The 15,063-nt window shown below is 47.4% G+C and overlaps 1 protein-coding gene across 1 annotated transcript in view; it reads right to left on the bottom strand.

Annotated features, from left to right (window-relative positions):
* SH3RF3 (SH3 domain containing ring finger 3) overlaps positions 1-15,062 on the bottom strand; it is a gene marked incomplete at its 5' end in the record, with an annotated part of 373,789 nt that extends 358,727 nt beyond the window's left edge. The window contains one exon of the mRNA XM_011961476.1: positions 14,964-15,062. Within this exon, the coding sequence (XP_011816866.1) occupies positions 14,964-15,062 (99 nt within the window). The remainder of the gene's footprint in view (positions 1-14,963) is intronic.
* Between the last annotated feature and the right edge of the window lies 1 nt (position 15,063).

Genomic DNA, 15,063 nt, shown 5'->3' on the forward strand with positions numbered 1-15,063 from the left:
TTTTGTTTTGTTTTGTTTTTAGTAGAGACAGGGTTTCACCACGTTAGCCAGGATGGTCTCGATCTCCTGACCTCGTGATCTGCCCGCCTCAGCCTCCCAAAGTGCTGGGATTGCAGGTGTGAGCCACTGTGCCTTGCCCAAAAGTGTTACCCTTTGACCAGTATCTCCTCTTCCCACACCTCTAACGCCTCATAACCACCTTTCTACTCTCTGCTTCTATGAATTTAACGTTTTTAGATTCCAGATATGAATGAGATCACACAGTATTTGCCTTTCTGTGTCTGTGGCTTGTTTCACTTCACATAATGTCCTGCAGGCTCATGCACGCTGTCACAAATGGGAAGAGTTCCTTCTTTTTTAAGATTGAATAATATTCCATTATTTGTGTATATACGTGTGTGTGTGTATACAGCACAGGCTCCCTTTTTTCTTTCTTTCTTTTTTTTTCTTTTTTTTTGAGACAGGGTGTCATTCTTTTGCCTAGGCTGGAGTGCAGTGGGGCGGTCATGGCTCACTGCAGTCTCAACCTCCTGGGCTTGAGAAATCCTCCCACCTCAGCCTCTTAAGTATCTAGGACTACAGGCATGTGCACCACCACGCCCAGCTAATTCTTTTTTTATTTTTTGTAGAGATGGGGACTTGCTATGTTGCCCAGGCTGGTCTCGAGCTCAATTTCCTTTTTTGAGACAGAGTCTCGCTCTGCCACCCAGGCTGGAGTGTAGTGGCCGGATCTCGGCTCACTGCAAGTTCCGCCTCCCGGGTTTACGCCATTCTCCTGCCTCAGCCTCCCAAGTAGCTGGGACTACAGGCACCCGCCACTACGCCCGGCTAATTTTTTATTTTTTTTTTCGTAGAGATGGGGTTTCACCTTGTTAGCCAGGATGGTCTCGATCTCCTGACCTCGTGATCCGCAAGCCTCGGCCTCCTAAAGTGTTGGGATTGCAGGCGTGAGCCACCGCACCCAGCCTGCAATTTCTTTATCCATTCATCTGTTGATGGACATCTGGGATGCTTTCAGATCCTGGCTCTGTGAATAATGTTGCAATGAACGTGAGAGTGCACATCTCACACTGAGGTTCTGATTTCACTTCAGCTCAAGGCAGTTTTTATCCAAACTACTGTCCTCCAAGCCTCACTTTCACAGACTTGCTTAATGAGTTCCTTCAAATTGACTCATTTTTTCATTTAAATTTGTTTCCAAATGAAATTCCACGCAACTACCACAGTTTTTCTATATGCACCACTTGACATAAATAGAAAGGACTATTAAATGGAAACTTTAATATAAAACATGTTTCCCAGGTTCCTCCTGAGGTCACCTTGTGGCCACCATGGCAGGTCCCCCACACTGGGTTCCCTGGGCTCAGGGCCACCACCAGGAATGCCAGCACCCCAGGGGCGCTTTCCCTTTCCTCATCTCTAGTGCCAAATCACACTCCAGCAGCCAGGACGCCAGCCCCAAGCCCCCGGCACTCCACTACCACCCGCGTGCTGTATCTGTCAGCACAACAACTGTCACCTTGAAAGTCGACATCCTTGACAATTCCTCAACCTGGCAGAAATGTCCCACTTAGGTTTAGAGAGTGAAAGCATCCCGCAATGACAGTCACCTTTCCCCACATATGCTGACGAGCCTATAGCACTTCTGTCACTCAACAATAATCCTCCATGCCTTGGCAGGTGAAGCCAGAGGACACCAACGATCAGAAAATAAACCCTGGCCCGACAGCCCATGCTCCGCTCAGCTGACCTCACAGATGACTCCAGGATGGAGGGCTCTGAGGTGCAGCCCAGCAGAGGTGTTCGGCCCCCAGAGAACCCAGAGAGGCTTCTAGTGACAGGACTAGAATCTTCCTCCCTCAGCCACTGGGAAGAGCAGAGTGCCCCGCTGTCCCTGGGGAGCCCGGGAGGCAGCCCCTCCCTCACTCTCAGCCATTGTGCCTGCAAGTTGGGTGTCTGTGTGGGTCCTGGGGGCCAGGGAATGGGAAGAAGTCACGGGACATTTATTTGATTTCAAGTTTGTGGAGCTAACCCCATAGGGTGCTTTAGGGGTCCTATTAAAATCAGAAGAAGCACATTTTGGAGTAGAATATAACATGCATGGGAATTTTTAAGAAAAAATTAAGACCATAAACACCTATTCCTGAGAACACCAGTGGAAGGAATGTGGGTAGGGAGGTGGGACAGCTGGCAAAGAACTGGGAGCGCACAGCTCGCCCAGTCACAAAGACACGAGAGTCTGCCCAGGAGAACTGGACCGTGGGAAGCATTCCCTTGCTGCTCTCCAGGGGCTCAGGGACCTCCTCCCGGTAGGTGGCTCGGGGTGGGGCCCAGGGGACAGGCCAGGGGCTGCAGCAAAAATTCTAGGCACATACCTGAGACCCCCCCCCTCCACAGGAGACTCAAGGACCCCAGAGGAGGACTGCGGAGGTCGGGAAATGATGGCCACACACCAGAGGAGGTTTCCTTGAGACTTCTGTGAGTATAGAAAGGGCCCTGCCGCCTGCGGAGCTTGCAGAGGGTGGCAGAAGCGGGCAGCCGACAGCAGACTGGGCACACCTGGGGGGTCCCATGGATGAAAGGAAGCGAGGACCTGGCTTTGCTGAGCTGGACACAACCATCACCCTGACCTCCTTCTCCAATCAGTACCCCTCCCGTTGATAGTGTCAGGGGACTAATGTTCCCTGGGGTCTAGAAAATGAGTATTTTGCTTTCCCCTGGGAGATGCTGGCGTTGGGTCCTAACTCTTCTATCAAGACGCACTGTTATCCCCAGGCGTCATCGTTCTTCCTGGGACCTGCATCCTGAATTCACATCCTATTTCATGATAGAGAAAGATGCAATGGGATGAAGATTCAACCTACACCTGTAAAGAACTGGTCAGCTGGCCGGGCGCGGTGGCTCAAGCCTGTAATCCCAGCACTTGAGGAGGCCGAGACGGGCGGATCACGAGGTCAGGAGATTGAGACCATCCTGGCTAACACGATGAAACCCCGTCTCTACTGAAAAATAAAAAAAATTAGCCGGGCGAGGTGGCGGGCATCTGTAGTCCCAGCTACTCGGGAGGCTGAGGCAGGAGAATGGCGTAAACCCGGGAGGCGGAGCTTGCAGTGAGCTGAGATCCGGCCACTGCACTCCAGCCTGGACAACAGAGCGAGACTCCGTCTCAAAAAAAAAAAAAAAGAACTGGTCAGCCTGGGGACTGGTGATCTCTGCAGCTGTGGGCTCAGCTCTGGGCTGAACCTGGTCACTGGGAAAGGCAGGCATGTGCCCAGGGACTGCAGAGGTCTCGAGCCCCTCCCACGAGCTTGGCACGGTGCGGAGGGCAGCCTGTGAGTGAAGATCTGAGCCCCACTCATCACTGAGCAAGTTGGAGGAAGAGGGACCCAGGCAGAGACGAGAGGCTGCCTCCGGCAAGCCAGCCAGTGGCAACAACAAAGGCTGACAGAGCAGTGGTTGCCAGGAATGCGCACAGTCCACAGAAGGGAAGGGTGAGGAAGAGTCACTGAAAACAGCCTGAAGAAATAAGAACAGAGACAGAAACTGCGCAGAAGGGAGACAAAAGAGAGGAATCCGCAGAAACCTGGGCTCCGGGGGTGTGGTTCCATCTGTCCACCTGGATAAAGTCGACTAAAATGGGGTCACCAAGGGTGGATCCCAGCATAGCACTGATCCCTTCAATACAGCTGATATAAATGGCTCACACCAGCCAGAGACCACCCAACAGGGGTCTGGTTGTCAGGGTGCTTCAGGGATGTCCAGTTCACAGCAGCCCCAGATGGAAGGTGGGGGGGTCACGAAAGCAAGGGCTTCTCAGCCCATGAAGATGTTTACGGCAACGATAGCACCGAGTGGAAAGTCGATACCCCTGGGGCCAGACTGTGTAGGTGTTGATACTCAAAGACGGGGCATTTAGTTTGGGGACGCAGAGGAGATGTTACCTTTAACATCAATCACATTGCACAGACTGGCTATTAACCACGTGTAGGGCACACAGGCCTTTTGCAGAAGGGGGAAAAAAATTTTATTTCCCATAAATTCAAAAAGCAAGAAATTGCTGAAGTCTGGGAAAAATAGAAAACGAACATCAGTATGTAAAGGCATTGTAAGCAGATTTATGATTCGCAAAGAACCAGCGAAAGAGAGGGTCCATGGCTGGATGCAGCTGATCTCAGGAACAGAGAGACAGAAGTCCAAACACGTGCGTCAACCACACGCAACCACGTGCATCAATCGACCACATGCACCAACCACGTGCATCAATGCAGCCTTCAGAAAAGAAGCAACAGTGATGGTGCTGGAGGGGACGGTGGACAGAGGAAAAAGGGGCCTCCCAGGACTAAGTGGAAAGCGTTCCGCTGACCTGTCCTCTTCACCCCAGCCTTGTCATGTGAGTTATGTAGGCACAGTTTCAATATGTCATGAGTCACTACCTCTGATCAATAAACCATTCTGTTTCTTTAAAGCAGCTATATTTGAGACGAACAGCCTCCATCTGCCTAGGAACACAAACCTGAACAAATTAAGCCCTAGGGGCACTGCCCTTTGGATGTAGACCCCTGTCCACACAACTCCAGATGTCAAACTGCCAAGCAATGGACACACTGGTCTTTGGCAAACAGGTGATTGAAAAGCTCAAAAACTGCAAGTCTTAAACTCCATTGTTCAATGGGCTGCTGACCCACAGCAGGTGCCCTTCCGCGCTGTGAGGCCCAACCACAGAATCTGACATACGTCACCTCATTTGGTATGCTGGGGACAACGACTTTAAATCCAGGAAAATTCCTCCTGTGCACATGTCAGAGCTTAGTTTGTCAAATCAAGACAGCAGACACACTCCCAATTCCATAAAGATCACATTTTTAAAATTAATTTTTAAAACCCAGATTTCTAGCATTGGAAGTCTCCCCCCGCTGTAGTCCACAACACAAATTCAGCCACAGAAGGCACAAGAGGGCTGCTGCTCAGGATACAAGAGGGCTGTCTTTCTATTAGGAGTGTGACTGTGTGAGAGCATTCACCTTTCCCACTGCACGTGTTTAGACTACAAACTCGGTCCGGACAATGACTGCTAGTGACAAAATTAACCCATGGGCATCATGTACTTAATAAAAAAAAAAAAGGTGAGTCTCATTGGCTATCTTTGTTGAGGCGACATTAATTTAGCACCATCTACATTCTTGATGCTCTGCACGCATTATCTCATGCAAACACATCTGGTTTTAATTACCTTTGGCTGTGCTTGGGAAGACAAAATAGGATGCAATTTTTAAGTTACGCAGATTTGGGATATGATTATAAAGAGTTAAGGAATCCAGTGGCTTATCCATAAAAAAGTAAATATGTGGATACATTTTGATAAATAAAATAAGCTGCATAATTAAATCCACAGACACGACCCATGACTCCACGTTCCCTGCCATCACCAGGCTGTGCCCTTGTCTTCACGTCTCTTATTACCACATGTCAAGAGATACCTATTGGCTATTTGTTTACAGTGTCCTCTGAATGGTCAGTTGCAGAGAGGCCTGGATCACTTCTGGTTTTGTGACCAATGGATATCCCAGTGCCTAACACAGTGTTTGCAACAGGGTGGGTAGTCAACACATATGTGTGGACTGAATTAATTCCTAACATCACTCGTTATGGGCCAGACTTCAAGAGCAGCACTCACATAGGGCCATGGTGACAGCTCCACAGCCCCAGCACCTGAGCCACCATTCACTCTGTGTGTCCCCTACAGCTGCAGTCTTCAGGAAGGGTGTGCAGACCCAGAGGAAGAGTGACCCACTTCCTCCCTGCAGATGAAGGGGAAGACTAGAATGAACCACCAGCAGTGGGCTGCCTAGGGGCTGCCCTGAGCCCTCTCTGAAAGACCCAGTTCAATACAATACATGAAGTCCAGAATATTACTCAAAATTTGCTTGTCACCTCACCAGCAAATGCGGCATCAAGCTAATTTTTAAAACAGCCTTGAAGTCCCAGCAACAGCAGCAACTGTCCATTCTTTCACAGTTAAACTCCCAAGCCTGTAGTTTTTCCCACAGCAAAACTAAAGCCCCATTACTTTCTCCCTACATATTTTTTAGAAATTTCTATCTGAGAAGCCGGGCACAGTGGCTCATGCCTGTAATCCCAGCACTCTGGGAGGCCAAGGTGGGTGGATCACAAGGTCAGGAGTTCCAGACCAGCCTGGCCAATATGGTGAAACCCCATCTCTACTAAAAATATAAAAAAATTAGCCGGGCATTAGCCGGGCATGGTGGCGCTTGCCTGTGGTCCCAGCCACTTGGGAGGCTGAGGCAGAAAAATCGCTTGAACCCAGGAGGCGGAGGTAGCAGTAAGCCAAGACTGTGCCACTGCACTCCAGCTAGGGTAACAGAGCGAGACTCCATCTCAAAAAAAAATAAAAAGAAAAGAAATTTCTATCTGAGAAATAAACGTACGTGTCTGCCATTGCATTTATGGGCAAAGGCACTCCACACAGGCAAGACGTCCAGAAGACGGCCTGGCCCGAGATTCAGCTGGCCCAGCCCCAACAGTACTTCCTCAACCCACATGGGTGAGCACTCCAAGTGTTTAGTAATCATCTGAAGGATTCCTTGACCCTTCAAATCAAACAGCAACACTGGCAGGCAAAGCTTGGAGGATTAACCGATTAGTCTCTGAACGCAAAAACAACGGCTGATCAGGACGGGTGGTGTCTGATGAGATTAGCTAACCTGCAACTATTTACTGAAACGTGCCTAAGCCTCCCTCATCTTTCTTCTTTCTCTCCAGTATCTCTGGGTTCATCCTGGAGCAACAAACGGCATGCAGTCGCCCATGAATGTGTCTTAGATCCTAAATGATAAATCCAAATAATTCTCACCTAAGGTGGTGTGCTTTGATGGCCAACAAAAATCAAAAGAAGCTTCAGAAAATGTGCTGGACACTCCTGACCTCCATCGTTCTAGCCGCAGCAGCAAGTTCTCTTGTTTCCTGAGCATGTGGCACTGCCAGAGCATCTGCTCAAGAACCAGCAACCGGCAGACACCTTCTCTGAAAGGTGCTGCCCACAACACCAAGCTGCTCTCAGACAGCCTCCAGCTGTGGGATGGACCCAACTCACCATCGTCACTCCCCACCACAAAGTCAGCAAGATTCAGAAAGCAGAAGTGCAAAGTCCTCATTTGGCAAATCTAGACTATGGAAGAAGAAACGAAAAGAGGTGAGAATCCACTGCAAACTCACTAAGGCCCAAATCACACCAATGCCACTTTCCTCATTAGAAATTCCTGTCAGATAAACAGAGAATAAAAAGATATGGACACATGTTTTCCTCTGCAGCGTATCACCTAACTAAATGGAAAACAAATTATATGTCATTATAAATAGTGACCAATGCAATTGCTGTCCCTGGAGCCCCCAGTGCCCACTGTGGTGCCTGGTACACAGCAGGTACTTAAATATGTGTGCAGTGAAGCCAGAGAGAGAAAAGCATCAGCGTCCCATTCCTTGAACCAGGGTAAAAACAGTTCCCTGCGAACTCCCTGATGCTCTGGTGAGGTCTTGCTCTCAGTGAGCCCGGCCCCAGTACGTTTACAGGTGCCTGGTGCAAGCATGCTTCTAAATTCTCTCACGTCTCCTCCTGACCCGAATTCCTGTGGTCAATCCTAATTCATTTAAACTCACATAAATTCATGTGAGCCTTATGCACACATTCCATTAAGTGGAAATGCAAACACCATCCTATCTTCATGTTTGTTATCAGTTAAAAAATGTAAACACGTGCTACCCAAGAGAGTGGCGACTCTTCTCGATCCTCCCTCAGGTCTCCCAAAGGACAGCTGCAGCTCTAAATGCCCTCCAAGGATGTGCAGAGCCATCAAGGGCCGGGGAGGCTAAAGAAGGCAGAATCCAAATCGTGCTGCAACTTTATACACTTTTTCATTCCAGCTTCACTCAATGGGAAAAGGGAGGCCCACATTACGGGGTACCTGCATGATCTGTAAACCATTCACTGTTGCCAATACCTTTAGCTTGACACCCTGTTCTTTTAAAGTTAATTAAAATTCCCATAGGATACCCATCAAGCATGCATTTCACATTCATCAAATCTGAAGATCTCCCAAGCAAGGCAAATCTGATAAAAATTGACCTTGGTCTCTTCAACTGGTGCTATCGAGAGCATTTTCCCCAGCAAATGCTTGCTGATGTGTGTGTTTTTTTAATGCACCTCAAAAAAGATCACGTTAACTGTAAAAGAGAGAGATTAAATACAGATTGAACTGAAATGCACACTAGAAACAATTGCGAAACTGAGCCCCAAATTTGTCATGCTCCAGCAGGCAGGCAGGCTCTCAAAAGCCAGGAGGAAGAAACAATTGGATAGAATTCTGCTCAGCTCAATCACAGCAAGCAGCCTGATTCTAGGCAGCTGTAGCCAAGCTATTGTGTCCTGCGGATGACAGAGGTAGGCTCGTTTTCAGGACAGCCTGCCAACAGGCTGGATCAGCAACTGAGCAGGATTATTCTCCCCCGCTGTTTTTTTAAAGCAGATTATGGCTTAGACATTTCTTCCCTTTTAATGAAGTTTGTAAGAATCAGGAACACTGCCTCTGATAATAAAGATAAACTTGGAGCAAATTAAAAAAGGAAACCAACAGATTCAAGCAACTACTCAGCATAGATGCCCAGTAATGCTTGACAATCCAGTTTGCACAACATGGGCTGACTGAATCTAGAGGCAAAGCGTGGTATCAGACTCACAACACACACACACACACCCATGCACATCCACACATATACACACACACATCCTTAACTTAGAATACTAAATACCACAAATCCACCAGCAGCCAGGAAGGCACTCTGAGGTGTGCCTCACGCTTGATAAGAGACTTTAAGATTGTCATATTAGGAATAGGCACTGAAACGACAGCCAATCATGTGTGCCAGGCACTGTACGTACATCATCCTATTTATCCAAAGAAGCAGACAGGGCCAAGCGCGGTGACTCACACCTGTAACCCCAGCACTTTGGGAGGCCAAGGCGGGTGGATCACGAGGTCAGGAGATAGAGACCATCCTGGCTAACATGGTGAAACCCCGTCTCTACTAAAAATACAAAAAATTTAGCTGAGTGTGGGGGCGCTTGCCTGTAGTCCCAGCTACTTGGGAGGCTGAGGCAGGAGAATGGCGTGAACCCGGGAGGCGGAGCTTGCAGTGAGCCGAGATTGTGCCACTGCACTCCAGCCTGGGCAACAGAGCAAGACTCCATCTCAAAAAAAAAAAAAAAAAAGAAGCAGACAGTATCCCTAACTCACTGATAAGAAGTCTCAGGAAAGCTAGCCCAGGGCACATGGTGAGGAAGTGTGGAAGCCAGGATTAAAACCACCTTCAGTGGGATTCCCACCAGCCCTTCCCCTCCTTCCACGTGTCCTGGGGGAGGTGGCAGGCCATTGCCTCAAGAGAAAAGGCAGTCCTGTGTGCAGGCTTCAGATACCAGCCTGGGAGGCAACGCTGTTCCCAAGAGTGTGACGGGAAACATGGGGTTGGGGGCTGGGTCACCGTTTGCTCACCGACTTGGAGACCAAGTACAAGGGGAAGAAACCCTACTGTCTCCACTACTGGGTGTGGTCATGGGACTGTGACACCTAAAGCCACGGCCTCTATCTGAGACCTATGGGGTAGGGATGAGAGTGAAGCCAACACAGGAGCAGAGCAGAAGGACACACCAAGTGTGGATCAGTGAGGAGAGGGCAGAGCTGCTGGGTTAGCCAGCTCGGCCACTCAGACTAATGTCCTGTTCATGTCACTTACATATTAATAGAGCTGCCTGGCACCTGTGGCCAAAGCCACAACAGATTTGATGCTGTTTCCTGTGGGCCATGCCGCTCTGCACACTCTGTGGGTTTAGAAGACAGCAGCCTTGCACAGAAGAGCATCTGCAGCCCTGAGGCGCGGTGAATGAAAGGGGTGGCCATTGCTTATGTTTAGAATCTTGCTACTAACAAGCTGAGCCTGTGGTAGAGTAAGAGGACTCCTCTAACCAAGGCCAAAGTTAATCTTCCAAGAAACACCCCTATTAACTGTGCGCCGCTCAGCAATGAAATTCTGGAGCCTTAATTTCCCCACCTATGTAACTAGCGACCTCACCAAGTTGCTGTAAGGGCCAGATGAGCCACACTTCAACACTGCTCAACCCTTAGCCCACAGCAGAGGCTTCATCCACGCCTGGTCCCAGTGGGTGCTCAATGAATAATAATTTAGATTATTCACTCGCTGGCTACAAACTGCTGTTTCCACACTCAGGGGCCTTCTGAAAAGGACTTCGCTGTAACTCAGCTATCATATCAACCACCTGTCTACTCTCTTGTGAGCTGTCTGGTTTTCTGTGAGGCCCCCAAGTGCTGGCCTTTTCCTCTGGAGTCCTTATTACATCCAAGACCAAACCACGACAACACCCCAACCATCCAGCCAAACTGGACAGAAGGGCAGAGGAACGGAATCCTAACTCAATCACTTCCTAGCTCTCTGACTTGCCCAAATATCTCTCTGGGCCTCAAAATAATAATTATACCAGCCACTTGGCAGGATTATTGTCAACTTTCCATAAGGTGATATATGTCAAAGTGCCCAGCATGCAGCAGGTACTTAGTAAACGTTTAACAGAAAATCTCGGGTATATAAGTAGTTCAACTGTTGAGAGCCAAAGACATGGTAACTAGCTTCCAGATACCACAGACACTCTCTCTATCCTGGCCTCCACTAGCCGACCAGCTGGACTAAGCAGCATTCCACATCCTCTGTAACACAGCCAAAGTCACCCACACCTACCGGAGACTACAGCCTGGCAAGGCTGGGCCAGCCACTCCTGCCTGGGGAGGCCTGTGCTTATCAGGGATCTGTTGTCCTTATTCCCAACTATGCTAATGCAACTTGTACTTAAAATGCTAAATATGCACCATAATTCAATAGTCTGTAACAGGGGAAGAAGTTCGAGCGCAAAAAAAAAAAGGCCCCTTGGGAAATCAAATCAAGATGACCATGTAGGAAAGACTCAAACACTGATAAAATGGTCAAATCAGGTGTAAATGAGAACATCAAACATTATCAGGGAGGACCTATATAAAATCTAAAAGATGCTCTACACAGAATCCTTTGAAAGTCTTAGTCTTCACGCTATTTGAAAGAAACAAATAGAAAATCATAAAAGGTGACTGTGGTTTCAGCTAAAAAGACAATCTGGAACTGAAAGAAAGGTCCTCAGCCCTGTACTCAAAAAATGGTGGAAGAATCATACGTGTGTGCTTATAAAACAAAATATTTAACATATATAATTTTATGATTCTCCAACCTAAAATATTTTTTCCATTAAGTCCCAGTCACATTGTCAAAGAGACACAAAAGAGACTTTCAAACAGACCCAATGTGAACATATACCACTGTACCTCAAGATACAAAATGCAGATAAACTAATTAGGCTCTAATGCCGACTTTTACATCATCAAAGGCACTGCCTAAGCTTTCTAGAGTTCTTTAATTTGTGACAATGTCCTTCCTTATAACCCTCACAGAATTCTGGAGTGACACCAGCCAGTGCCCACGGGTACCTTCTGAGAGCTGGGCAGACAGCTTGTATCCACTACCCCTAATGTCAGCTCCATCAAGAAAGCCCAAGCCAGTCTTGTTCACCTATAATAGTGCCTAGCACAGTCTAGGTGAACTGCAGAAGATGTTCTGTATAGGCTCAAATGTAAGTCAAGGATTTTTTTAAAAAATTTAAAAAAAAAAAAGGAATTGTCTTATATTCCAGTCCTTATGAAATCACTTACATTAAAAAGCATGCTTAGGCCGGGCGCGGTGGCTCAAGCCTGTAATCCCAGCACTTTGGGAGGCCGAGACAGGCGGATCACGAGGTCAGGAGATTGAGACCATCCTGGCGAACACGGCGAAACCCCTTCTCTACTAAAAAAAAAAAAAAAAACAAAAAAAAAAAAAAGCATGCTTTGAATTAGTCAATGTGGAACCACAAAACCCTTTTAGCAAGACTCCCACTGCACTGAAACAATTTGATTGATGCTAGCTTGGGATGTTAAAGGGGTTTTCTTGCAAAATAGTGAAAACCAAACAATAAACAAACAAGTTGGCCTGAGAAATTTAGCATACATTAGCAACTGCGAGGGTTGGATAGTACCATTAAAACAGAACTGTTTAAAGGTCATTTTAAGAAGTAACAAAGAAGCAACACACATACAGTATTTGCCAACAGGCATATAAAAACACCAAGTCCGGATCCAAGGCTATGGGTCCTCGTCACTGGGTATATGATTTCCGGGGCAGCAGCGTTAACTGACTCCAAAAAAGCGCTTCATCTCAAATGGCTCAGGTGAAAGCACAGCTGAGAGGTTCTGCTAACCACGTCAGGGGACTCCAAGTACTCTGGCAATCACCAAAGCCGATGAAAAAGACGCAGGTAAAGAGTTCAGGAAAACACTGTTTCGTGCCCGGCCAGTAAAACCAAATAGAAACTAAAACTTTTTTGAAAATAATGTTGTCACAAGGTCTAACTGTAACAAAATTAATAAAATAAGCTACGCAAATACTTACCTACATACCTAAAAAAGTACACATATCCTAATTGACCCAAAAGAAGATGTGAGGAGCTTCTAATTGGGAAATGATGGGACTGTCATATTTATAGTTACCTGTTATCATGGCACATTAGTTAAGTAAGTGTCCCTCTATTAAACAACATGCAACAACACCCAGCATTCAACTTTCCTGGGAGGAGTCAAGCAATTCCAATGGACAGTAAAGTACCTAAAGTAATTTTCAGCTGAAATCTTTGTCAATCAAAGGTATAGGGTTGCCCAATGCCCGATACACTATTATAATCCTTCCCACCCCTGAAGCATGTGCTGGACCTAATGCTGTTATCCCAACATGGTAGTATAGTACTAGTGTAGTGTGAATACAGCATGCAGGACTCCTGGTTATAAGTTAAATAAGTGCTCATCTATTAAACAACATCCAGAAACATCCCAAACACAAAAAGTCATGAACATGACTATGCACCCATAAGGAAAGTTAACCAAGGGTCTCAAAATATGGTAAGTAAAACATCAATTTCCTGCTACTACTAAATGTTACTACTAAAAAGTTCCAATCTTCAACCCCTTTGATAAGTTCTAAAAGGTACTACAAATGCCGCAGAATTCCCAGAGTGGCATCAAAGCTTCAGCCTGTTACATTTCAGAGGTTACCTCCTAACCTCCTGGTCAAACACAAGTCCCCCAAGATAAACTAGGAGGACATCTGTAAAGAAATGGTCATCAGAATGTCCCAGCGTTTTACCAGAAGCAAGGCTCCAAATACCATATATCGCAACAGAAGAGGGTAACCTGCCTATTCAGCAAATAAAGATATTTAATTACAAATACCTTAGAACAAAAACAGCAACAAGGCCAGGAAGGAAAAGTTTGAAAATTTCTAACGCAAGCATTTAGCTGGATTTAATCACAATTAAAACCAAAGAAAAAAAATTCCCCTTCAGCAGGCAGCGCCCCCAGGTGACCCCCAGTGACTACCCCTGACTGTCACCATTCTTCCTGATCCATAGGAAAAAAAGCCCATTGCAGCAAAGAATGGCATTTAACTCAAGCTCAACATCCAAGAGTTTAAGTTCCTTTTTTTTTTTAACTTTTTTTTTTATTATCATGTGCACAACGTGCAGGTTTGTTACATACGTATACATGTGCCATGTCGGTGTGCTGTACCCATTAACTCGTCATTTACACTAGGTATATCTCCTAATGCTATCCCTCCCTCCTGTCCCCTCCCCAAAATAGGCCCCGGTGGGTGATGTTCCCCTTCCTGTGTCCAAGTGATCTCATTGTTCAATTCCCACCTTAACCTTAGAGATTGGCAGTACTACCTAAACCAGGTGCTAGAACGTTCCCAGCATTTCAGGATTACACATAGTGGAAGGACTAGGCATCACCAACTCCTTAAATAGTCAAAAGTAGAGGAATAAAGTTGCGTTTCTAAAGCAAATTATTATTCCAATAGACGACTTTTTTTTTTTAACATTTAAGTGCTTTTCTCCTTTTAAAGAAATTAACAAAACCCAGGTCCTTTTTTTCCCACTTAAACCAGTATCCCATGCCCTCTTCCCTGATGACAGTTGTGGCAAGGGTGTGTAAAGACAAGCTGTAAACGCTTTTAAAACCAAATCACTGAAGCCATCCAGAGAAGGTCTTTCGTCTAAAACAGAAGCAGTGAAGGCCCTGAAATGCGGCTGTACCAAAAATAATAATAATAAAAATAAATAACCCCCGTGGGAATGCAACCCTGCCTGGGAGCCCAGGAGAAGACCTTGGCTTCTGGTCAGACACTGCCAAGTCCAAAAAGGGCTGGGTCAAAAGGCTCCTGGAGCCTCCAGATTAACTCCTTCTAGACTACTAGAAGGAGTTTGTGATCAGCATTCTTCCAAACCCCAGTCCCACTCTGCCTTCTGCCCTCCCCTCCTTAGCCAGACCGCAGGCAGGAGGCCCACCGGCTTCCCAATGCAGCCTTCAGAGCCCTGTCAGAAACGTTAAGCTCTAACTTTTCTCCCAGCAGGCCCAGTGTGCAGAGTGAGTGTCTGGGGATCCAGAGGAAGAAGGTCCCCGTTTCTAGGGAGATGCAAGGGTGATGCTAAGTTGAAGAGGCAGGATAACAAGTCCGGCCAAGGAATCGGGGTGAGCGGCGGGACAGGACGGCGTGCCCACACCGCAGAGGACGGGACACACGTGAACAAGCGACGAGGTGCCCTGGGACCGGATGCCGCCACCGAGTAAGCGAAGTTGGAGGAAGAGCAACAGTGGAGTGGGCCAACACCGGGCCACGCTTGGTCTCCTCCGCACCTCATTGCCCCCAGCCAAAGCACCCACACACTCCCACGTGCCGTGGCCACTTCCACGGAGAAAGATACCCACCTTTGCCACCGGCGCGCTCCTGCTGGTCGCCAGCTCCCGCAGACTGCCGGTGGCGCTGCCTGCGGCTGCTGAGAGGAAAATCGGGGAACCCGGGGCGCTG

The sequence above is a fragment of the Colobus angolensis genome, unplaced genomic scaffold, assembly GCF_000951035.1.
Source record: "Colobus angolensis palliatus isolate OR3802 unplaced genomic scaffold, Cang.pa_1.0 Scaffold552, whole genome shotgun sequence".
NCBI classification, from domain to species: Eukaryota; Metazoa; Chordata; class Mammalia; order Primates; family Cercopithecidae; genus Colobus; species Colobus angolensis.